Source organism: Hypanus sabinus, chromosome 7 (genome assembly GCF_030144855.1).
Source record: "Hypanus sabinus isolate sHypSab1 chromosome 7, sHypSab1.hap1, whole genome shotgun sequence".
Lineage (NCBI taxonomy): Eukaryota > Metazoa > Chordata > Chondrichthyes > Myliobatiformes > Dasyatidae > Hypanus > Hypanus sabinus.
In genome coordinates, this window is record NC_082712.1 from 31998765 (window position 1) to 32024971 (window position 26207).

Here is a 26207-nt window from a genome sequence, read left to right on the forward strand (position 1 = left end):
GCCGTTTCAGTGTGGACAGAGGGTAAAAATGAAGAGAAAGAGCTTCGGTTACGGATTTATCGGGCGTAGTGTGGATGTGGCCTAAATCAACATTCTATTCAGCAAACAAAAACAGTACTCACGGTTCTCCAATCTGTGAATCTGCATGAGAAAGGGGTGGCTGTTGAGGCTGTGGACAAACAAAAAGATTCAATTAACCTATTGTTTTATTCCCACTTAGGACTGCAAACAAAGCAACTATTCTCATTAAAATGAAGCATTATCGAGATAATTGTTGTAAGGCAGCAATGCAAAGCAAAAACTGTAGCAGAGTCCCTAGGACACTCAACCTCATGTGTTACACATGCTCAATTTCATCTCAGCTGAATGCAAAACTGCAAAGTCAAACCACAGGTTAAATCATTTTGCATAAGAACTAAAACAGGGGCTTGCATGCCTTGTAAATCGCAAGAATTGGAAATAAGCATATTGATTTGAAATGAAAATGCTAAAGGCAATTAAGCACTTTGCACCCAATCAAGAACAATGAAACTCAATTACTTCATCAATGCTTGTTAATTCTGATAATTTCTAAATTTCTAAACTGTATATTCTTGCAAATTAATAAGACTAATATGCCATGCTATTATGCTATCAGGTTAATGGTGTGGTTAACTCTCTGAGATAACCTTCCCCAATGTCATCAGATTTCTGAACAGTCCATGAAATTACCTTGATATTTCTATTTTTTGCACAATTAATTTATTTTCCTAATTTATAGCAATTTTTATGTTTTTGCACCATACTACCACCATGAAACAAATATCATTACATAAACCAGTAATAATAAACCTGATTCTGATTCTGAATCAGAATTTTGATTTTTAGGAAGAGAGAGCTTCACATCCACTCCCATTCGGTTTCAAACCATTACCCCGACATACATCACCCAAAATGTTAGAGGAACCCAGCAGGTTAGGCAGTATCTATGGAGGGAAAAAGACTGTTCATGTTTTGGACCGAGACCCATCTTCAGGACTAGATTGAAAGAAGTAAATGGCCAATATAAGAAGTTGGGGGAGGGGTAGAGTGAGAGCTGGTAGGTGATAAGTGAATCCAGGAGAGACGGGGATGACAGACAGGTACGCAGGCAAAAAGAGAGAGTGGAAAAGTAATAGCAGCTCATATTTCATTTTCTGCTTTGGTAGTCCCTAATCTGATTTCATGAAAATTGATTTCTCTAATTTCCAGTAACTGCCTTTCTCTCTCTTATCCCATCATCCCCAATAATTCTCTTCCCCCTTCCATGTTCTCCAAGTTGCTCCCTCTGGTTCCCCTTCTCTCCTCCTCCCCTTTATTCCATGGTCCACTGTCCTCTCCTATCAGATGAAGGGAAGGGGTGGAGCACAAACCGGCAGGGTGACAGGTGGATCCAGGTGATACACAGATGGAGGAGGAGAGAGTGGTAATAGAGTCAGAAGCTAGAATTTGATAGGTAGAACTGACAAAGGGCTGAAGAAGAAGGAATCTGACAGGAGAGCAAGGTGGAGCATGGTGGGAGGACAGAGGGGAGTAGTAGAGAAAGCGGATCCACTTTGATGATGATGTTCAGATGAAGAGGCAGGAGAAAGGTAAAGACACGTGGTGATGGCAAACAGGAGGATCAGATAGACAGAGAAAAGAGAAAAGGGATAGAAGTGGGAGCACCTACTGAAATTTGATAATACAATGTTCATACAATCTGGCTTTCTGTGCAGAATATATTTAAAACCCAGGAAGAGGAATGAAGATTAAGAGATGGACCAAGTGATGGTGAGAGCAGGGTGAAGACTGGTAGCAAAAATATTGAAATTTCCAAGTTCTGTGTTATTGAAAGAACCTGTGCTGTTACAGTTGTCAATGTGTAGAAGAATAGTAAAACTGGACAACTTTCACTAGTACCTACAGTATAATGCCAGCTTTAGGACCCGGATAATATCAATACCATAAGCAACAAGTCAGCAGATTATATATAAAATACTAATTTTATATTTTAACTTTTGTTATATTAACCCTTTCTTATAATATGGGTTGTTTGTATTTTTTTCAATTTTTTTTTGTCTGAGTTGCCATCTTGAGACGTGGGGGTAATTTTAGTATTAGATTGCCTGCTTGCCTCTTTTTGGCTTTTTTCCTGGGGTTTCGAGGGTGGAGGGAGGGGGATTTTTCTTTTTCTTTTTTTTCCTTTTTGCTTGCTTTTTGCATAGTTTTATTTCATGGGCCTATATGAAACTACAAAAATGGTTGCAGTGCCGTGACTTCCGGTTTCTCCTTGAACTCACTTCCTTCTTCCGGGTTCATGAGTTCACTTTTTTTTTAAACTTATGTGTTAACTGTAATAAATATTGTCAATATGGATAGGATTATTAATTTTGTTTAAATCATCTGATCAAACAGAAAAAAATATTCAAAGTATTCCATAGAATGAATGCTAATGTTATTTTTGTGCAGGAGACTCATGTAAGGAAGGTGGATAGTCAATACTTTTTTAGGTTTTGGAAGGGCCAACAGCATCACGCAAATTTGCAAGCCAAAGTAAGAGGTGTTTCTATTTTTATAGACTCATCAACTTCTTTTATACATCATGAAACAATTTCAGATCCACAAGGTAGATTTTTGCTTATTACTGGTCTACTTTTTAATCAAAAAGTTGCTTTAGTTAACGTTTATGCTCCAAATACTGATTGTCCTGAATTTTTTAAATGCTTATTTACATCCTTTCCTAATCTGAATCAACATAGACTGATAATGGGTGGGGATTTTAACTGTTGTTTAAACACTGTGATGGATAGATCCAAGCCTACCCAAACTCTTCCGAATAGATCGGCTTCTCTTATTAACTCTTTTATGATTGATTCAGCTATTTGTGAAATTTGGCGTTTTCTACACCCTAATGACAAAGAGTTTTCATACTTTTCCCATGTTTATCATAATTACTCAAGAATTGATTACCTTTTCATTGATCACCATTTACTCACAGACGTTACTGATTGTAAATATGACTGTATTACCATATCTGATCATGCACCTCTGAAGTTATCTATTAAAATAATGGATTCACATATCAATGCTAAATTTTGGAGGTTTAATCCTATTTTATTGCAGGATTTAGACTTTGTTAACTTTATTAAACAACAAATTGATTTGTTTTTCACAACAAATTCTACAGTAGAGATCTCTAGTGGAATTTTGTGGGATACTTTTAAAGCATATATTCGTGGACAGATTATTTCATACTCTGCTGGAGTTAGGAAATGAACTAATTCTAAAATATTAACATTAGTTGATAAAATCAAAGCAATTGATAAAATTTATTCAATGACCCCTAGTAAAGAACTTTATAAAGAAAGAGTGAATCTTCAAATGGAGCATAGTTTATTATTATCCTCTTCGATTGAAAGTCAGTTAATTAAATCAAAAACTCAATTCTATATGCATGGAGATAAGTCTGGTAAATTATTGGCTAACCAATTGAAAATTGTTTCGGATAAACGACAGATTACTAGAATTCGTAAACAAGATGGTACTCTGACGATCGACCACAAAGAGATAAATAGAGCCTTTCAAGATTTTTATAACTCCTTATATCAATCAGAATTCACTAAGGACTCTTCTATAATAAATGAATTTTTAAGGAAATTGAATATTCCAAAAGTAACTGTTGAGGATAATGTAATTTTAGATACACCTATTACAGAGTCTGAAATAGAAAAGGCTATTTTTTAAATGAATTCTGGTAAAGCTGCTGGTCCAGATGGTTTTCTAGTAGAATTTTTTAAATCTTTTTCTCCTATACTTTCTCCTTGGCTATGTAAAATTTTTGAAGATGTATTAAGTGTAGGTAAATTACCACAATCTTTTTATGAAGCTTCTATTTCTTTAATTCTTAAAAAAGATAAAGACCCTACTGAATGTGCATCCTATCGACCTATATCCTTATTAAATACGGATTTTAAGATTTTCAGTAAAATTTTGGCAATTAGATTAGAAAATATATTACCTCAAATTATTTCTGAAGATCAGACTTGATTTATTAAAAATCGCTATTCATCTTTTAACATTAGAAAATTAATTAATATTATTTATACTTCTTCATCTAAAATGCCAGAATGTGTTATTTCTTTAGATGATGAAAAAGCATTTGACAGAGTTGAATGGCCATATTTATTTACTACAATGCAACAATTTAATTTTAGTTCAAAATTTATATCATGGATTAAATTAATATACCATAAACCTTCAGCTTCGGTTTTTACCAATAATCAAAGATCCCCTTTTTTTCAGCTATTTCGTGGTACAAGGCAAGGTTGCCCTTTAAGTCCTTTACTATTTGACATTGCTTTAGAACCATTGGCTATAGCTATTCGTGAATCACCTAATATTCTGGGTATTACCCGTGGGGAGAGGACGTATAAAGTATAATTGTACGCTGATGATTTGTTATTATATATATCTGACCCTGAAAAATCTATCCCTGCTATTTCGTCTTTGCTTGCTCAATTTAGTAATTTTTCTGGTTATGAATTGAATTTTAACAAGAGTGAGCTATTTCCATTAAATATGCAAGTTCCAATTTATAAACATTTACCATATAAAATTGTTACAGATTATTTTACTTACCTAGGTATTAAAATTACTAAAAACATAAAGATTTATTTAAGGTTAACTTTTTACCTTTAATTGATCAAATTAAGCAACTTGCTATTAGGTGGTCTTCACTATCTTTGTCATTGGTTGGTACAGTTAATGCTATTAAGATGATGATACTACCTAAATTCTTATATTTATTTCAAGCATTACCAATTTTTATTCCTAAAGCTTTTTTTGATACTATTGACTCTAAAATATCTTCTTACTTGTGGCAGAACAAAAATCCTAGATTGGGTAAAAAATATTTACAGAAGCCTAAGAAGGAGGGCGGTTTGGCTTTACCAAACTTAAGATTTTACTATTGGGCAGTCAATATACGGTATTTAATATTCTGGACACAAGAATGGACTATAGCTACTTGCCCACAATGGGTAAATTTGGAATGTAAATCTGTGCAAGATTTTTCACTGATTTCAATCTTAGGATCTTCACTTCCTTTTTCTTTATTCAAATTGAATAAATAGATAACTAATCTTATAGTCAGATATACATTACGAATTTGGTTTCAATTTTGTAAATTTTTTGGTTTGAATAAATTTATTTTATCATTTCCTATAATATCTAATTATTTTTTTCGGCCTTCATCTATGGATCAAGCTTTTCTTTTATGGAAAACAAAAGGTATAACATGTTTTTGTGATCTGTTTCTGGATGATAACATTATGTCCTTTGAACAGCTATCTAATAAATATAATTTACCTAAAACCCATTTTTTTTAGATATTTGCAAGTTAGAAATTTTTTGTATAATGAGTTACAGTCTTTTTCGAAAGAATGTCCATTGGACATTACAGATAGAATTTTAGCCCTTAATCCTTATCGAAAGGGTTTAGTAGCCATCATTTATAAGATGGTCATGAACTTACAGTTAGATGTATCAGAAAAAATTAAGAAGGAATGGCAAGAAGAGTTGCATTGTCCTATATCTACTGAGCAATGGGAACAAATTTTATTATTGGTAAATTCGTCCTCTATTTGTGCTAAACATGCCCTAATACAATTTAAGGTTGTACACAGAGCTCATATGTCTAAGGATAAACTGGCTCAATTTTATTCTCATCTTAACTCAACCTGTGATAGATGTCATTCTGATGTTGCTTCATTGACTCATATGTTCTGGTCTTGTCCTTGTTTACAAAATTATTGGAAAGATATTTTCAGTATTATTTCAAAAGTCTTAAATATTAATTTTCAACCACATCCTCTTACTGCAATTTTCGGTTTACCAATGACGAATGATAATCGTTTATCTGCTTCATCTCAACGAATGATTGCATTTGTTACATTAATGGCTAGAAGATCTATTTTATTGAATTGGAAAGAAATTAATCCTCCAACTGTATTTCAGTGGTTTTCTCAAACTATTTCTTGTTTGAGTTTAGAAAAAATTAGAAGTGTGGTTTTTGAACCTTCAGTTAAATTTGAAGAAACTTGGAGACCTTTTATTCAACATTTTCACATGAGTTGGATTGTCTTTTCCTAAACCTTACTTATATTATCCTTAATCAATTGGATGGAGGTTCGGAGTTATTGGCACTACTGTATATGTACTTAATATTATTCAATGGCCCATGTTGGATAGTGTTTTTTTTTGCTTTTTTTCCCTCTTTTTTTTGGGGGGTTTTTCTTTTTTTTTCTTTTTACTTCTTTGTTCATCAATGTTCTGCGTTTGAGAGGTTATATATTTTTATTATTACATATCTAAATGTCTATTTAAACTATTAATTATATACTCTCAAACATTTTGTATTCATGTTTCATTTATGTTTGTTTAAAACTAATAAAAAGATTTAAAAAGAAAAAGAAAGTCAGCAGATGACAGGAGGAATCATGGGTTTCTAGTGAAGGCAGACACACACACTACAATCTTTGTCTTTTTTTAATTATTATTATGGAGAAGAGTTTGGGGAATTCCCAGAGGATTTGAGGAATCTAGTGCTTATCCTTTCATTCAAATGAGGATCTAAGGACTGTATACACCCATCACTGTAACCTGGTCACTTTGCCCTTGGAGGATGGGAAATATTAGTAAAAATTAACAAATTGGAACATGAAAATTAACAAGGGATAACCAGCAAGTGACTTTAACACATGTGCAGAAAAACTACAGTATATTGCAATGTCTCCCGGGTCAAGGGATTTCATTTACCAGATAGATTGGAGAACTTAATGGCAGAGAAGATCAAGAATTAATCAGATAGACTCAAGATCATGAAGTGTTTTGCCAGAGTGAATAATTAGGAACTGTTTTTACTGACTGAAGGCTTAAGAAGTGGGAGTCAAAGGTTTAAGATGATTGATGGCAGAATCCGAGAAGTCAAGATAACAAATGATTTTTGAAACAAACAACGAGTTGTTCTGGAATTCACTGCCTCAGAGGGTTGTGAAGATGATTCAACTTGACAATCAAAGAGGACCAATACTAGATGGAAAGAAAAAATGCAATGAAATTAGAAAAGATTAACTGAGTTGCTCCTGTAAAAGGCTGGAGTGGAGTGGATGAAAAGATCTTTTTCTTTGTACTAATAATCCTTTTGGGTGGCAGGGTGGAGATGCGTCTCTACCAAAGGAAGTGCAAGACTCCTTCCCTCTGCTGAGCTGCAGGTGATCCTTGGGCAAGGTAGCACCTGCCTAGCCCCCACTGATCACGTGAAGCCATGGGAAGGGAACAGGTGGTAGATGGTCTTACGAGCAGCTGGTGCAAGTCCTGGTTATATGACCACTGACACCAGGCAGACAACCTCTGAGAAGTATTGATAACAGTTGCGGTCACCTGTCTCATAAAGACATTGCCCAGAAGGTGGTAATGGCAAACCACTTCTGTAGAAAAAGTTGCCAAGAACAATCATGGCCATGGAAAGACCATGATCATCTGTGCCATACAACACGGTATACAATGAACAAACAAATAATCCTGTGATTCATTCCTTGGTGCTGAGATTATCACCAAAGTACAGTAATTTATCCAATTCATTATTACCTAATATATAGAGAAGCTATATGTTTTTACATTTACCTTTAAAACCTTTTGAATATCTACTTAAATTTCTGACAGTAACCAAAAAAGATGCAAGAGTATGTTCTTCCTCTTCAATTTTATTTTAAACCTGAATACTTGATATAGACGGAACCTCTGAATGAAACAAAGAACACAATGCTTTCAATAGAGGTCTGTCAACAAAACACTCATTGCTTCCTGCAAAACAAATGATAGCTGTCCAATGGAGCTTATCTTCTCCATTATCTTCTTTATTGAAACATTACAATTCTGAACAAAATATATGAAGTTGAAAGCTTTTATGTCGGGTTCAGACTCCTGCACAAGAATTCACTGGGGCTCTGCTTAGTATTTATTGATCTAGGCCTTAACACATTTATTGATCTAGGCCTTAACACATCATGTCTTCTATGTTTTCTCCACTATGGACTAGTTCAATGTGAACCTGTGTCTGTCAATTTTCTCCAAGCATGCTCTGGGAGAAAAATCTCTCCCCCAGCTTCTTACTTAAGTATAAACCATAATTTTCAACATTATACACAAACAAATCAATTTACATATTTAGCTTTCTGAACTTGTATTCACTGATCTGTACCTTGATCCACTTACTGAAATTCAAGAATATCCCCATTCTTAAGTACATTTATTGACATTCATAGGGTGAAAGTTTACAATCAGTCTGGGGAATACAGCAACTGAACTAATCGCATGTAGAATATAGAACAGTACAGCACAGGACAGGTCCTTTGCTCCATGATGTTGTGCTGAACAAATTAAACTACTAATCCCTAATTTATCCAAACCCTCATTCCCGCATATTGACCATATCCCTCCCTTCTATGCATATTCATATGTCTACCTAAAAGTTTCTTTACTCACATGCTATCTACTGCCCTTGTCAATACATTCTGGACCCCCACCAGTGTTTAAAAAATGGCCTTGCACATCTCCTTTGTATTTTCCTCCTCTCACATTAAATAGATTCCCTCTAGTACTAGAAATACCCTAGCACTCCTACCATCAGGCAGGAGGTACCATAGCATTAAGACAAGAAGTGTTATGATGGGAAACCGCTTCTTCTCCCAAACCATAAGGCTACTGTCCTCACAGCCACCATCCCAACATGAAGTGCCAGTAGTGTTGTACTGTTTAATTTTTATTTGTCATAAATACACCTTATTATTTGCTAATTTACTAGTGGTAATATTACTTTATGTGTTATGTGAGTGAGCTATGTATATGTACTGTGTTATGCATCTTGGTCTGGAGGAACATTGTTTCGTTTAGCAATATTTTTGTGTGCAGTTCAATGACAATAAACTGAGCTTGAACTTGCGAATCTTGAGAAAAAGATGCTGGCTGTCTATTCCTAATGAAGAGTCTTGACCCGCAACGCGACTGTTTATTCTTTTCCATAGATGCTCTCTGACCTGCTTAGTTCCTTGAGCATTTTGTCTATTTATTTATTTAAAGATACATGGGAACAGGCCCTTCTGGCCCAATCAACAGCCCCACCCAGCAACCCAACTATTTAACAGGCTAATCACAGGATAATTTATAATAACCAGTAGACCTACTTACCAGTATGCCTTATTCTGACAATGTTGAAATGTAACATGTTGCACTGACTGCCTACTCCATCAATGCCTCACGTAAATTTAGAGACTTCTTTCAAATCTCCCTGAAGCCTCCGCTGCTCCAGAGAAAACAGCTCCAGCTTGTCCAACTTGTCCTCATAGCACATGTCCTCCAAACCAAGCAGTATCCTGGTAAAGCATCTCTGCACCCTCTCCATAGCCTCCCAGTGCTTCCCATGATGAGACGATCAGAAATGAATGCAATATCCTAAATGTGGCCCAGCCATAGATTTATAAAGCTGCAACATAACTTCATGCCTCCTAAACTTAGTGCCTTAACTAATTAAGGCAAATATGTCAGTCACCTTCTTTACTACCATATCTATCTTTGTAGGCACTTTTAGGAAACCATCATGTACACGGGCCCTATGATCCCTCTGTTCATCCACACTGTGGAAGACCCTGCCATTAATTATGTACCGGTACTTTCCCTTTACGTTGGATTTCCCAAACTGCAGCAGCACACATTTGCCTGGATTAGACTCCATCTGCTGTTTCTCTGCCCATATCCACATCCAACTGTAGCCACCTTCTGTGCAATCCATAATCCCACCAGTACTTGAGTAAACTGCAAATTTACTCACTCATTCCATTCAAATCATAGATATATATATATATATATAAACAATGAGAAATTTTATATGTTATATGTAACATAGAAATGCTTGAATTCCAGAATTAAGAGGTAATGATTTGTCTTTTATGGTATCGTTGTTCCACAGCAGAAATCAGGCCCATGATGCTACATTGCAAATTGAAATAATCTAGGAGACACTAGATGCTGTTAGCAAAATAGCAAATACTATGCAAAAATAGGCCAGAATATTTCTTTCCAGTTTGGCAAAAGAAAGGCAAAGTGCTGTTCTAGGATTCCAATCACCTTGCACCTAGTGATGTTGATTCAAATTACTTCAGTTCACTAAATTTGAGGCAGAGTTGAAGCTAGGAGAGTAGTCAATTAGAGATCTTGCTTTGCCACAATCTTTGCAATTCAGCTTTCTGCCACAAAGCCAAACTGCACCACAATGTGAGTGTGCAATTGCACTGTCAAACCACTTCTTGAAAGTAGCACCACAAATCCCAAATGCAGTACTTAACTCCAAATACCATGCCTCATTACCCTTCTTAACTTTTCCACTTTGCAGCCACACCAAGCCTCATGCAATCGCAAACTCTCTGCCCCGTGGTTTCAAGTACACTATTCTGATGTACAAGTTATTTCTCCTGATATGAGATTGCTTCTTCCTGAATATCCTATAGGCATTTACACTCCCACTTTCACTGATTGCAGTATTATTTTCCCATCCATCCACCCCTGTTTCAACAAAGATTCAATTTTAGAGCATGCTAATCACTGCCCTCCCTTCAGCTGCACCATATAGTCTACACTTTTCTATCCCATGGCTTATCTATATTCTAGATCTGGAGAATTGAGAATCATCCTGAAAAGATATCTGAAGTGGAAGCCTGAACTTTAACATGTGAAACTAAAAATTACAATCACAATTTATACTTTTAAGAAAGCTATCCAACTTTAAAGGTGCTCAGTTTAAACAATGCTGCACAGACAACCATAGCTTAAAATAAATCTTAAAAGGTTTGCATGTAAAAATAATATGCAGTAAGCATTCTAATATTAATTTGATATTGATAGCAATTAACAGGCAAAAACTGGATGACAGTCATAAATCTCACTTTAATATTTCAAAACTGGTGCCTGGAAATTCAACTGCATCCATTTTTGGTTTGCTGAAACATGCTCTATTTGATGCGGACATACAGTGTCGTTTCCCCCCAAAACATGAAAGCAATGAAATTTGCCAAAATCCAATATGAAACAGTACTAGAATAGTTTACCCTCAAAATAGGGTATGCATAGTTCTGAAGGGATCTGACCAATACTCTAAACACTTCACTGCACAGCATTTAAGAAAAGGCTTTTCTCTTAAAGGTACTTTCTTCAGGCTTCCACACAACATTAACACACATAGAACACACGTTTTCTGTGAGTACCTCTGTTCTGCAAGTGAGTTGCATATTGTCTTGTGATATAATGAAATTTATTTCAGCATTGCCCCTAAGGAGGCAGAAGTTGTAGGGGTGTCATAGAAATCCACCAGGTTCATTCAAAGATGCATGCAATCCCTATCAATAAGATATATGCCAGGAGGAAGGTGCTGGGTGGGCCTGGGTACTAGGTAGGGTACGAACCATAATAATAACATGTAGGTCATTCAGAGAGATCGATCCCAGATGATGGAAAAATGCTGAAAGAAACATCACGATGTCACAAGATACATCAAGATGATTGGCACATCATTTAAAGATCCTCAATGATAATGCATCTTATGTGGAAGTCTAAGCTCCTCATGCAAGGTTCCACTCATCAGGAAGTATAGACACGTTGTCTCAAGCCATTAAAACTAAGCAGGATGTGAACAGCAACATAGATGGGAAATATTTCAAGGGAAGTGGGGCAAACACAGGGAAAAGGGAAAAGCTTAAGATAGGAATCTTGGTCAGCATAGACCATTTGGGGCAAAGAGCATGTTTCCTTGCTCAATGTGACTTTTTGTGAGGGGAATTTCTACTTCATTAGGTTTACCTCAGCTAATTACAGATGTATCATGTCAGTGTAAAAGATTGTGGTATGGACAGTGTCAGGTCTGCACTGGGGAATTTAATCTTGCAGTCTCCTTATTCAAATCATCTCTCTGTTAAGGGGTGTCCTATGTCTCATGCTGCTGCAGAAAAGGTCCCTGGTGGGTGTGTCCTCCTCCCATTCCTCAGGGTCCTGTTGCTCTCAGGCTCCCAGCTATCCTGTTCCTCTTTCCTCTGTAGTTTCTAGTGTCTTCAGCTGCATGATTCAAGATGCAAATAGCAACAAAGCCATCACATTTTCCTGGAGTGTACTCTGTCACAAAAGTAATGAAATCTCATCTTCAATAAGACAATGGTGTTTCACCAATGACTGTGATACTGAAGTGGCTTTCCTATTTGCATTCATCTGGTAAAAGCAGCCAGAGAGATGGATCTCTTGTTCAGCAATGTTTACCATTCTCCATTGTGCTGGTTGCCCAAAGTCCAACCACCTGGACCTCCTCAATGTGAGAGACTTGTGCTTCCCAGAAGCACAGCATTTACCTTGAGATTTCCTGTGGTCCACAACAACCCGCTCATTGAAAAACAAATAAATTTTCATGACAAGATATGGGTTATAAGGGAGAGTCTTCAATGGCTGCCTAAACAGGCAGGAACCCCGCTAACTGGTGAATCCTCATGTCTGAGATGCCACTGACTCTTCACTCGTATCAGAGTGTATAAAATCACTCCTTCGCAGATCCAGTACATGTATTGACTTCACTGAAGGAGCAATGAGTAGTACACTGGTGAGGGATGGTGGGGGGTGGATGACAGAGATTAGTGGCAGCTGCTTAGAAAGACCTTGAAATGAAGATAATGAGAAACAACCTAACCTTGACCTCCAAGGAGACAGACACTCATCCCAAGTTCAGACATAAAGGTGTGGCCTGAGAACTTCCTGTGACATTTCACACATCTCAGTGATGACAGCCATAGAAAATCTGAGACTATGGACACATGGTTACCGGGTGAGGTTCAGATGGGATGTGGAGATTTTCTGGGAGTTGTCACTTCACTGAAGAGCCTGACTTGGCCTTCTGCCCCAAGGCCTCAACTCATTTGGAATGGCCAGATAGTTTGGCTCAATATTCGAACACCTCCAAAACTCTACAGACTGTGATAAACATACAATTGTTTTTGTTCCAGCATCCAGTAACTGGAATGCTTCTTCAGTACTTCCAGTGGTATCATTAATTGGATATATAACTAAGTAGCACTTGGCCTGATAAATGCTTGTGAAAACAAATCCATTGTTAACACGGCATGGTCTGTCAAGTTCTGAGAGGTTTTGGAATAGATCACAGTCACTTCATGTCTCCTACTGTTAGCAGAGTGTTCCTTTAAATGAAAGGGAAATTAACTGTAGTGAAGAACTTCTGGTTCGACTGTTCCAGTGGGACTGTAAAATGGAGTTTTGAGCTCCAATTTTATTTTTAATTTATTATTTACTTTGATATGCAGTGTGGTCGGCCCTTCCAGTCCAATGAGCACACGACATCCAATTACACCCATGTGACCAATTAATCTACTAACCTGTAATGTTTTTGGCACATAGTAAGAAATTGGAGTGCTCAGAGAACATCCATGACATTTTGCGTGGGAATTCCATCCATACAGACGGCAGTGGGAATTGAACCTGGGACGCCAGTGCTATGAAACATTATGCTGACCACCACACTATGTGCCGTGCTGGAGGGGCCATCCAGGTATGAACTGGGGACTCCTTGATATTACTCAAGCAGATATGGGTAAATACTGACATTGTTGGGTATGTGTCTGATGCTAGGAATACCTCAGGTATATTAATGCACTGTGCCTGCCCAATTTTGTATGTGGAAATGAACATCAAAGTGATCAGCTCCAGGTTCAGATGAAGTTAGATCACAACCATCCCAAGAAGTGAGTACTTCAGAGTTCAACTTCTAAGTATAGTTTTTATTCCTATAACACAAATAGCATAAGATTTCAGCAATTGTCTATTTTTGCAAATAATTCTCTGGTAACCATTAGCTCAACACATTTTGGAACACACCACAACATTGTAGGATGTAGTGATAACAGGTTACAGGGAACATCAGTGGGGAATGGGATTACTTTACAGACTGGCCCCCTTTTATGTGCTTTGAAAATGTAGAAGTATGGAGTGATATCAGGAGGAAGGATTCAAATCAAATTTCCTATAATATAATTAATGGCAAAAAGCTAAATAATGCCTCCGAAATTAGATAAAAGACAGAAAGATTAATTTGATTCACACAAATACCATTCAGCAAACAATAAACAATTGCACATATCATCCAGTATGCTTTCCTGATTCCCATACCCTACGAGACGATGAAAAGCTACTCCTGACAGATGATTCACAGGATCGCTTAGACATCACTGGGCTGCGAGGAGGCTTACCGACTATAGCTCCATCAGTCCTCAATCCCGTCTGTAAGAGCCACAAGAGTGCAATCAGACTGACCAAAGTTCAAGTTATTTTTAATAGATCAAAGACCATTGAGGAAGAACGTAGGAATATCAAAATGTTAAATAGTGCTTTATTAGTGATGGAAAAGAAAAGTTTTAATGGAGGTTCAAAATCATATAATGCTATAAATGGTTTTGGGTTCTGATTGACGGTGACATGCAGGTAAATGTCAAATGCAAATATGCATCAGAAGAGACTTACTGTCCTTCAGCAAGTCTCATTCCCTTTCAGTCTAGTGTCAGGTTAGGGTTGATTTTGTACTAAAACTCCAGTCATACTGTAAGCATAGCTCTGGCTTGAAATCAGTCACCTTGCATCAAATTTAGCTATAGAGTACTTGCATCCCAAATATATCACATAATACATCACCATACCTTAATGTATTTCTTTCATTATTACTTTTGGATGGTCTTTTTCATCTACTACCTTCTTCTCCTCAAAGAACAGATCCCTTTGCTGGGATGCAAATATAGTGGGTAACAGTTAACTGTGCCATCAGTTAATCTGGACAACTTATTTGGGACAACTCTTAAAGAACAAAGACATATCCAGAAAATCGCCAGGATTCCCTTCGTTTATTTGGGACACTATGCTGCTTAATTGGGGTGGGAGATATGCCGCAGAGGTTCTAATTAGTCAGTTGTTTGCACTTGCGTGGCCATTAAATGCTGCACCATGCTTAAAGCGAACAGCTTTTAAATAGCATCAGTTGCGTATGTTTGTTTTCAAAAAAAAAGTGCTCTTCGTCATTGATAATTGGCAAGAAATAAGCAATAAGACAATTCCAAACTGTTTTGTTCACTGTGATTTCAAGCATTCAGGCTTGAAGATGGCAAATACAGCTGAGAGTGAAAATGAAATGATTTCACTACCCCAACAAGTTAGGTACAACAAAGAATTCGAAAGTACCTATCAATAATCTTTAATGTTACAATGAAAATGAAGATTTGATGGATGAAATTCTTGATAGCATTGTATCAAGAATGTATGAAGGCAGTCCATTATCTGCATTGGGTGTCTGCACTGATTTTGTTCATCGGATACACTGGATGAATTCCTCTGTCAATAACTACTAGGAACTAATACGCAATTTTAGAGAACTGTATTACTATTGGTAGTGTTCTAATTTGTTCTGTATTTCATCTGTACATAATTTGTTCATCAATTAGTCTGCTTTATACCTTTTTAACTATTTCCACGAAACTGGCTAATTGGACAGCCACTTAATTGGGCCGTACTGGTCCCGATGTGCCACAAATAACTGGAATCCACTATACATGGACACTCGTCATACTCTACTAATCTCAGCACAATGGCTTCTACCTATGTACAGATAACTAGACTAAGCACTTGACTGAAGAACATTTTGTCATCTAATATTTCCATCCTTCAGCTTGTCCAATGTGGTTAAAGGTGTTGAGCAGGAACCAAGCCCCTGATCTTCCTGACCCTAACGCCAAAGTTAAACAATGAATTGTAATAATCTTGTTCTGGCTGTAATCAATTAACTTAGCAAAGAACTGGAGTTGACACAGATTGATATGGTTTAGCTTCTTCACTGGATTAAGGGGACAGCTTATCAGAAATTTATTATTTGAACAAAGATAACAAATTTTCTTTAGGTAGACAGATGGTTATTTGGATCTTAAAATGGCAAATATTATTCAATTATTTCCTTTGACAGTGATTCACTCATGAAAATCATCATATGCACCAAATTGGGTGCATCATATTGCTTGAAGCTATTTTATCTCCATTGTGAATAATCTTGTACTCTAAAACAACTTGGTAGAGACACTTATCCAATTTACCTTTCTTCCTTTTAAAAGTAGCCAGTTTTCTGCTGGCATCTGTGCAGGACAATGAAATTAAATGCAAACTTTATTCTCTCTTTACATGGTCCTTCCCTGTCAGCAAATTCCCATCCTACCCCCTTTAATGATTGTACCTTTAGAAGGTGGTCACCAACTCAATTCCAGGTAAAAACTGAGTAACCACAACACTCAGATGCCTATACTTCTGATATTTTCCAAGTTACCTTTAAGTTTGGAGACCTAGTTCTCTGGCTGGAAGATGATGTGGTGAAGAATGTGGGTCTCTGAGGGAGTTGTGGAGGTGAAACTACAGAGAGGGAGCTCGCTGGCAGTGGGGATGAAAATGCTGCAGGCATATGTGAGGGAGGAGAAGCAACAGTTTGTTCAGATCCAGATGTTACAGTCTGCATATACAAAAAAAAAAGAATAATTCAAAGAGAAAAATAAAAGGGACTAAATCTGGCATGCTAACATTATGCTAACATTATGCACTATTGTTAGTCACTTTTACCTGTTGTACTTTACTTAATACATCCATCCAATATAGGATCATATCTCAGAAATTTCATTTCCATGAGAGCATTCAAACCATGCAATCCTAGATTGATAGCAGGTGTTAAAATATCTTTTCAACACTGGTTATAACAGCACATCACTCAACCTTTGTACAAGGGCCCTTTTATCTCCACCCCTTTTGCATGCTATGAATGGGCCAATGAAAATTTTCAAAAGTATTTTAAATTCATCTTTGCATTGAAGTTAAACACACTGCAAAGAGAGTTAAAGCACATTTTGTTCAAAGGCATATGAATGATCTAAATTAAGTAAGCAAAAAAAGAACTCTGTTTTTAAGAATTAGATTTGCTGCACTCCATATGTACCTCAGTATCAATAACTTCTGCCTTCTGCATTTCATCAGACTTAGCAGGTTTCAGTTTATGTGCCTCAAATGTCACGTAGACCTCACTAGGATCTTCCTTTATGAAGAGTTCTAGTAGGTCCTTGGATACATCGGAATCATGTCCATGAGAACGCATTTGTTTAATTCCTTCATACTTTGACTTGTGTTCTTGGTTGATTGACTGCAATTCCCCATGGAGCACCTTCTGCTGTTCATCACTATTTTGTGCAGAAGTCTTTGGAGTACAGCTTTCCACTGGTTCCATTGTGACCAAAGAAACCTCCATGTTATCCATTTTCTTGGCACTGATTGAGAAAGTAGCTTCAGATTTCTCAGAGGCCTCCTGACATCTGTCCATTACCTGCATTTTATTGCTGTCATATCGATGTGGTAGAATGTGAAACAAAGAAATGGGTGACTGGTGGACAGCATTAGACAAGGTTGGGCACAAAGGAGAACGCAGACCTTCAGATGAACTGGGAAGGTTCTTTGATGAAGTGACTGGAAAGAAATGACTCAATTTTTCACAGGAAGTAGAGTTTGTAGGCAGGATTATGTCATGATTGGAGGAGGTAACTGCCAAAGTAGGAGCATTTAAATCTAAAAGGTTATTAGCAAAATGAAGTTGCATAGGGGCTGGGGAGCTGAGAGAAGAGAGCCCAACAGTCGATGATATCCGTTCATTGGTAACAGCCTGCACTGGAGATCTGCTTAAACAAGGTGAGCGATGATGTCCAGAAACAGGGGATGTTGTATTGAGCCTTTGATAAGAAGACAACTTAGAGGGGAAAGAGGAAAAGTTATGCTACAAACAATGAAAGGAAGCTTTCAGTGTTACTAGCTAACAAACATAAACTCAAACTATATGACAGGACATTATAGCAATTCATTTCTTTCCCTTATAGTACAGGTTTATGCATAAAATATCCACCCATAAAACACTGGTTTCACAACTTGACAGTGATGTATTGAAATAGGAATTATGAAGAGGACAAACATGCACAATAAGTGGTATTTTCACAACTTGATGTATGCATTAGCAGTTTACTGAACCTTTGGTTCAAAATGGCTGGACTCTCAAAACACAAATTGTTTAGTAAATGTTTTATATTAAATGCAATGAGATGTTGAAAATGAACCTCAGGTTTGAATATGGTGATATAAATTTACTTTGAACTTTGAATGTTGAGCTGACCGGACTCATATCATAGAAGCAACAATTTTCTAAGGGCATGTAAAACAATATTTGTTTTTCTATGGGGAAAGCTTCACCTCATGTAAGTATCTTACCTGAACAAAATGTCTATGACACTTGGGGTATGATACAAATATATAAAGTGCTGCACTATAAAGTATATTTTAATCACCTGGTAAAAACAATGCAGCTTCCAGCATGCCCAAAACCGAAACCGTTTATCCAAATAAATTACAACAATAAGGCCTAAACTTATTATGGTAAGAAAAAAGAATTGAGCCATGAGAAAAAAAGGAAAGTGAAAGAAGGAACAGCTAATAATTATTTAAAGTAAATTTTTCAATATGCTATTATTATTTCTACTCTTATTGTCTGTCTTTACATTGCAATTAGAAATCTGTTGGTGTCTTTTATTTCCACAGTTCAGTTAGTTCCTCATGGCAGATCTGAAATTACCTGGTTTCCCCCTCAATTCCTTCTTAATCAATAAAATGAAATTTACACCTCAAAATGGGAATTTTTGAATTGAGAGTTATAAAAGCTATGATATTCATTTCATTACACTGATATGGAAAATATTCTAAGTTTAGAGATCTGCAATTTCAACAGGAATATACTCAATTTAAACATGATAAATTACTTGACTGCTGGTACTTACTTACCTTCTACCACTGTAAAAATGAAGTTAATGGACTGAAATTCAGAGGCAGGAAATAATGCACCGATGCTTCTTTACAGAGGTTTCAAACTACTGATAGAGAATGAGCTCCTTCACAACAGTCTGTGATCTCAACACTTTTCCCAAAAATGGATTCTTATGCATATTATTTATGTTACCACTGGCAAGGGTTGCAGTTGCCCAGGGCCAAAGAAACATTTGGCATAGGAAGCCATTTGGCTGATCATGTCAATGATGGCTATTGTGGCATTCCCCCTCTGTCTCATCACCTCATCAAGTGGTGGAACAGATTCAATGGGCTGAATGCCCTATTTCTGCTCTTATGTCTTGTGGTCTAATTAGGCCCATTGGGTCTGTTCCGCTATTTGATCATTGCTGATATAGTTTCCCTCTCAACCCCATTTTTCCACCTTCTCCCTATAACCATTTAAGGTATAATTGGTTCTGCCTATTTAAGCAAACATGCAACTAATGTCCATGGTGTGGTATCCAGTCAGGTGCAATGATCTTATCACTGATATGTGTGAGGAGCTGGGGGACTCTGAGTGCTGACAGGACTTTTTGCAGAGGGCTGGACCTGGCTTTTCCTCACTGGCATAAGGGGAAGCGGCTCAGGCATGTGAGTAAAGACTGTGTTTGGCCCTTAGGGCCACTGTCCTCAATACTGAGAGTGGATGGAGCATGTCACACCCACACACGCAAATCAGAATTTTTTTTCTTATTTTCTGGAGAAGGAGATGGACAGTAGGACTGTTCGCAGAGCCTTACAGCTTCAGCAAATCATGTTCAATATCGACCTCTGATGATGTCTCTGTGGAGTTTGCTTGTGACTATTTGGGATTCCAAAATGAGTGGCTTGGTAGGTTAATTGACCATGGTAAATTATCCCTAGTGTCTGAATGGTAGAATCCAATGAGGTGCTGTTAAGTACATGCAAAGAATAAAATGGGATTAGTATACCATTACAGTATATGTACGTTTAATATTTGACATGGATTCAGCTGATCTAAAGGCTTGTTTCTGTGCTGTATCACCATATGTCACTACTAGAGCCCATTTCTACTTGAAGTTCTTTGTGCGATTTGCTAGTGTCAATGAGGATAACTGTAAGGGGATTTAATAAACATGTAATTTTTTTCCCATGAAGTCATAAAATCCAGTGTGGAAGTATTCAACAAAATATAGATAAGAAGCCAGAGAAAAGAATGCCAAAGAATTTTCACAGCATAATAAATGATTATCATAACTTGATGGTTAAGTAAGATATGTTACAATGTTAAAAGTAAAGTACAACAAAAATAAAATATTCCTCCAACTCTTGTCTCACAAAATAGATTAAGTTTAGGGAACGGATTATTTCTCACCATTCTAACTAGCTGTCAGCATTTAAAGATCATAAATAAGGTCTGGTGCAAATCAGAATAAGATAAATCACCCGTCTACTTTCAACACCATGATTTCAGCCTCAGGAATAATAAAGCCCTCTCATATACACTCTGTGGCCATTTGATCAGTTACCACCTGTATTCACTCAGTGTACATTTATGGTCTCCTGCTGCTGTAGCCCATTCACTTCAAGGCTCAGCATATTGTACATTCAGAGCTGCTCTTCTGCACGCCACTATTGTAACACATAATTATTTGAACCAATCTGGCCACTCTCCTCTAACCTCTTTCATTAACAAGGGATTTTCACTTACAGAACTGCCACTCACCAGAAGTTTTTTTTTCATTTCTTGCACCATTCTCTGGAAATTCTAGAGACTGTTGTGTGTGAAAATCCCAGGAGGTCAGCAGATTCTGAGATGCTCATTGTCGTGTCACCAACAATCATTCCACAGTCAAAGTCGCTTTAGATCACATTTTGATGTTTGGTCTTTCCCATTCTGATGTTTGGTCTCAACAACAACTGAACCTCTTGACCTTGTCTGCATTGAAGTGCTGCCATATGATTGACTGAGTAGATATTTGCATTAACGAGCAGGTGTACAACTGCACCTAATAATGTGGCCACTGAGTGTATAATGGTAATGCTGCAGATGGCTGAAAAGTAAAACCCAAGTTCTACCTGACTGAGGTTATTCAATTGGTGTCAAAGTGAAAGCTGCTTTAACTCCCACTTCGGACTATGTGGGGAGATATCTTAGCTGGACTACAAGTAACTCCTGGTGACATAATAGAATTCAAACCTAATGGTTCAAATTTATGAGTGAAGCCTGAAAAAGCAAAATAGAAACAAAGCAAAATAAAAACAACTTGACAAGAGATTTTCCTTGGGTGAATTGATTTATCGTAAAAATCAAGGAAAACATGCTCATATCTATCTAACGCAACTTGAAACATCAGTACATCTCTAAAACTCCACAAAAGAATTTTGTTTCTTGAACTACTCATCAAAGAACAGATTTTAATCAAATAGCCTTGTGTAGGAAAAAAAGTATAACTTACTATCATCTACAAGATTTCTCCACATAAAAAAATAGATGTAGAGAATAAAGAAAGGGATTAAGGATTCAGAATTCCAATTTTCTTAAACTATGAATCAAAGAACAGATTTTAATCAAATAGCATGGTGTAGGTAAAAAGGCAAAATTTAATGCCATCTACAAGATTTCTTCATATAAAAATATAGATGTTTAAATTTAAGAATGGTTTAAAGATTCAGAATTGCAATTTTCTTGCTTTCTGCTTTTCCTGGATTCTGCATTTCTACTCCAATCTCTCTTGTGTCTGATTTTAGGCTGGTATAAATAAACATAACTTTTGTAGCCTTTTGCAATAATATAAAATGCTCAATAACATAAAGATCTGCTTACCTTTGTAGATCCCAAGAGTTGGGTCTTATCACTGGGAAAGCTCAGAGGCAGAGAATGACTGGGGTATTCTGTAGTATTCTTAGCTGGAACTTTTTTGAGTACATCCACGTAAGTAATCGGGAAGATACCTTGTCGGTTTGTTCCAGGGATCCTTCCTTCATACCAGTTCTGATCAACCCGTCTGACAAGGATGACTCTTTCACCCTAAGAAGATCAGAGAGTTCAGGTGTAAATGCTGTAACAATCACTCAGTGACCACTTTATTAGATACACCTGCCCTTTAATGTAAACATCTAATCAGCCAATCATGACAAAAGCATGCAGACATTGTCAACAGGTTCAGTTGTTGTTCAGACCAAACATCAGAATGTGGAAGAAATGCGATCCAAGTAACTTTGACCATGGAATGATTATTGGTGCCAGATGGGGTGGTTTGAGTTTCTAAGAAACTGCTAATCTCCTGGGATTTCACATAACAATTCCTAGAATTTACAGAGAATGGTTCAAAAAGTAATTTAAAAAAAGCATTCAGTGAGTGGCAGTTCTGTGGGTGAAAATTCCTTGTTAATGAGAGTGGTTAGAGGAGAATGGCCAGACTGATTCAAGCTGAGAGGAAGGCAACACTAACCTAAGTAACCATGCCTTATTACAGTGGTGTGAAGATGAGCATGTCTGAATGCACTATACATGGAACCTTGAAGTGATTGGACTATGGCAGCAGAAGACCACAAACATACAATCAATGGCCACTTTATTAATTACAGGAGGCACCTGAAATAATGGTTACTGGGTGTACGTAGTCCCACTGCAGTACTAAGCACATTGGTGGCTGTAAATATGTTCTATAGTAAAAAGCAGATCAGTGGAGGTCTAAAGAAAAACTACAAATTTATAACAAAAATATAAAATATTGGAAATGCTTAGCAGGTCAGGCATCAGCCAAGGAAAGAGAAACAGAGTTAGCACCTCAGTCTCTGTTTCTCCTTCCATGGCTACTGCCTGACTTGCTGAGTGATTTAGACATGTTACATTTTCATTGATAATCAAGATTTCAGGGGCTAGGCTGGTATACCTGATGGGTTGCTATTTATAGGGTTGATGAATGAGGATCAAATTCAGAAAAAGATGGGGACATAGAGCACAGTGGGAAAAACAAAGGGACCCATATTCAATGGGCAACCAGGGCCAGGCTCCTTGCTTTTGCTCTTGTACTACATCAAAGTACATATCTCTCGAAATGATCTGAAAGGACGGCATGCAAAACAATTTTTTCCACTGCATCTCGGTGCATGTAACAATAATAAACTAAATGCCAAATTATCTCACCAAAATGTTGTAAGAACTCAACAGGTCAAGCAGCATCCATGGAAGCAAGATGTGTAAATCACACTTTCAAGCTGAGATAGTGTGCTGAGCTGAGAGGGCAGGTGAAAGAAAGGAAGTGTTCAGCAGTGTGAGGCAGGTAGGTCTAACCAGATGGATGGACAGTTAGAGACAGGTAGGGGAGTGGGAGGGGTTTGGAGAGATGGGAAAGATAAACAAAGAGAGAACTAAAGTAGGTGAGCGTTTGAGAAAAGGAACACCAGGGTGTCTGGGTTACCTGAAACTGGAAAATTCAGTGCTCATACCATTAGGCTGTAATCTACCCAAGTGAAATATAAGATGTTTATCTTCATAACTTTAATGACACAATTTGTCCAGTGAATATTTGAACAAGATGGAATGCAAGTTAGACATCCCATAATACATCAAAGAGCAATCTGAAAGCTGTTGATACGATTGGTAGGAACGCAAAACTGACAAAAGCAATCAACAAGACAAGAAATTGTATTCACTGGTTCCCACACGATTTGAAAGCTACTCCTTCAGGGTTTTTAGGTCCTACATGCTGATACATTCCTCCTGAAAATGTTCACCTGCTAATTTCTTCAAGTATCTTCTCCAAGTGATAATACCACTAGTGACAAGCTCATAGCATGAACCTGGAAATAATATCTGCCATTCTGAATTAATTAGCATTTTTGAGAGAGTTGAAGTATTCAAGTTAAGAAAGTAATAACACAATCATGCTATCATTGATGTGTTGTATTGATAATATTGATGTCTTATTGCTATCTTATTGCCATTATTGATGTGTCTACCAGGAGAGAACAGAGAGAAATCAGAAGAAAAACCACAAGAATAACTCTAATTAGTCAAGAAAATTGGACATATAGACAGTACAGAATGAAGGATCACTGCCCCAACCTCCCATTGCTTCATTTCGGAGCAATATGCTTTGAGGAGCCAAGAGATAATTAATCAAGAACTTGAGTTCCAGAATTACCTTTTTTAGTGACAGTTCCACATTAGTGTCTGCATTAAAATTATACTTTGCAATTGCTTCCCCAAACTCCCTGGCCTCTGCTGGTGGCGGTGGTCTTATTGGCTGTGCCTTTTCTGTCAGAGGCAGCTTCTGTGGGAGATAAAGTCATCACAAATCCACAAGAGAGTTAGAAGGGCAATATGAACAGTTTATGTAACTAGACTGAAAAAAAACTTGTACAGCAACAGGTAGAAAGTTACAGACCTCAACATATGAAATGGGAAATATGCCAACTGTTCCATGTTGTTCACCTTCGAACCAATTCTGATCTATTTGTCTAATAATGTAGACAATACTCCCTTTCTTGAATGGTAATTCTCTGCAGGCAAATAAATCATTCCGATCACAAACAGACTGTAACAATATAGTACATAGCCCCCTAAATAAATGAATAATATTCCAGTCAACAAGTACTAGGCATTATATTATTTGTAATGCTCTGTGAGATAGTATCAAGAGATTATGGATTATTTTCTTGAATGCTTATCAAACAGACAGTTTCAATGATGTAACATTGCACTGACGCAAACCCACCATCTTCTGACTAAGAGCCACAACTGTAACATCTGAGCCCAGACTGACACCCAGTGTCATTGTTCAGTACAGAAACAAGCCAAGAGACTAAGATTGGGTGGTGTTCATTTCCATTAATACCTTAGGGCTATTGAATACAAACTTTGTCACATGGCAAGGTTCTGTTTCTGTGTGAAGTCAGAAACGTGACCACAAACTGAGTTCCCAGGATGCAGTCAGCAAATCTATCCCACCTGTGCCTCAAATGCTCAGTCACGTGTAGGGACTGTACATAATGCAGGGTGTGCAGAAGCATTGACTGTAGGGGGGTGGGTGGGGGAATATCCTGTAAGCTCTTCCTTGGACACATTCACAGAAGCCCTTGCAAACAGTTACCTCTGTAAGAGAATTTCTCTCTAAATTATAAAACCCTGACAATTACACAAAGAAAACCAGTGGTATTGTTGGTGTTCAAGAGTGTTTTTTTGTGACTGAGGAGCAATGGAAATGCTTGTAGATCAGTGTGTGGAATGCAACTTCCCATGTCACTGTGGAGGTACAGCAGCTCTGGGAAATTGATGACAGTATGGATTCTTGAGGAATCTACACTCAAATCCCTCAATGATGAGCCTGAGTTTGCAAGCCTCAGCTTTACAGAAAAAAATAAACATCATTGGAGTTAAAATATCAACACTTACTTTGCTGTTTGAGCCTTGAAATCATAAATCGCTTTAGCAGGCTGTCGCTGGAAAGAGAAAACAAATTTTCAGTGTAAAAATATTTACTGGGGAACTATACCAATGGCAATGTGTAAGGTTCAAGTCACCAATGTGATGACTGAGATCTTCAAAATTAAAAGATGATTTGAAGAATGCAATTAGAACTCTGACTAAAAGCCAAGGTTTTGTACTTGGTGGATTGCCACTTTTTCCCTAAATAATTGTGGTTTCTTCTGATATTAAGGATTGACTAGATGACATGTGCTATCAAAGCTATTTAATTGAAATATTTATAAAATCATATGACATAGGATCAGAACTAGGCCACTTGGCACATCAAAAGTGCTCCTACATTCCAAAATGGTTGATTTATTATCCCTCTCAACCCTATTCTCCTGCATTTTCCCCATTACCTCGGACATCCTTGTTACTCAAGATCCTATCTGCTTTAAATACATGCAATAACTTGGCCTCCATGACCACCTGTGGCAATGGATTAACAGATTCATCACTCTCTGGTTAAAGAAATTCCTCACCTCTGTTCAAAAGGGACATCCTTCCATTCTGAATTTGGGCCTAGATTCCACCACAGTAGGAAACATCTCCTCCATGTCCACTAGAATCTTTAGAACTACTTCAGTCTAATTTCAAAGATGAGTGTAAATCCATCACTCTAGTATTTCATAAATGAATAAAAAATAATTAAACCAATATCGTGGTTTTTAACCCTTTTCATGTAACTATCGTTAAGTATAAAGTATTTGCAACCCAGATGCAGGAATGAATT

The 26207-nt window shown here is 37.2% G+C and overlaps 1 protein-coding gene across 2 annotated transcripts in view; it reads right to left on the reverse strand.

Annotated features, from left to right (window-relative positions):
- The window catches only part of LOC132396655 (sorbin and SH3 domain-containing protein 2-like), a 289151-nt gene that overhangs the window by 12187 nt on the left and 250757 nt on the right, over positions 1 to 26207 (reverse strand). The window contains exons 18-25 of one of the 2 annotated variants that reach the window (XM_059974390.1): positions 25400 to 25446; positions 24393 to 24507; positions 24150 to 24278; positions 21824 to 22027; positions 17114 to 17911; positions 16457 to 16636; positions 14269 to 14379; positions 123 to 169 (exon numbers count right to left, since the gene is read on the reverse strand). In XM_059974390.1, coding sequence (XP_059830373.1) covers positions 123 to 169; positions 14269 to 14379; positions 16457 to 16636; positions 17114 to 17911; positions 21824 to 22027; positions 24150 to 24278; positions 24393 to 24507; positions 25400 to 25446 — 1631 coding nt within the window. The remainder of the gene's footprint in view (positions 1 to 122; positions 170 to 14268; positions 14380 to 16456; positions 16637 to 17113; positions 17912 to 21823; positions 22028 to 24149; positions 24279 to 24392; positions 24508 to 25399; positions 25447 to 26207) is intronic. The other variant, XM_059974389.1, reaches the window with a different exon arrangement.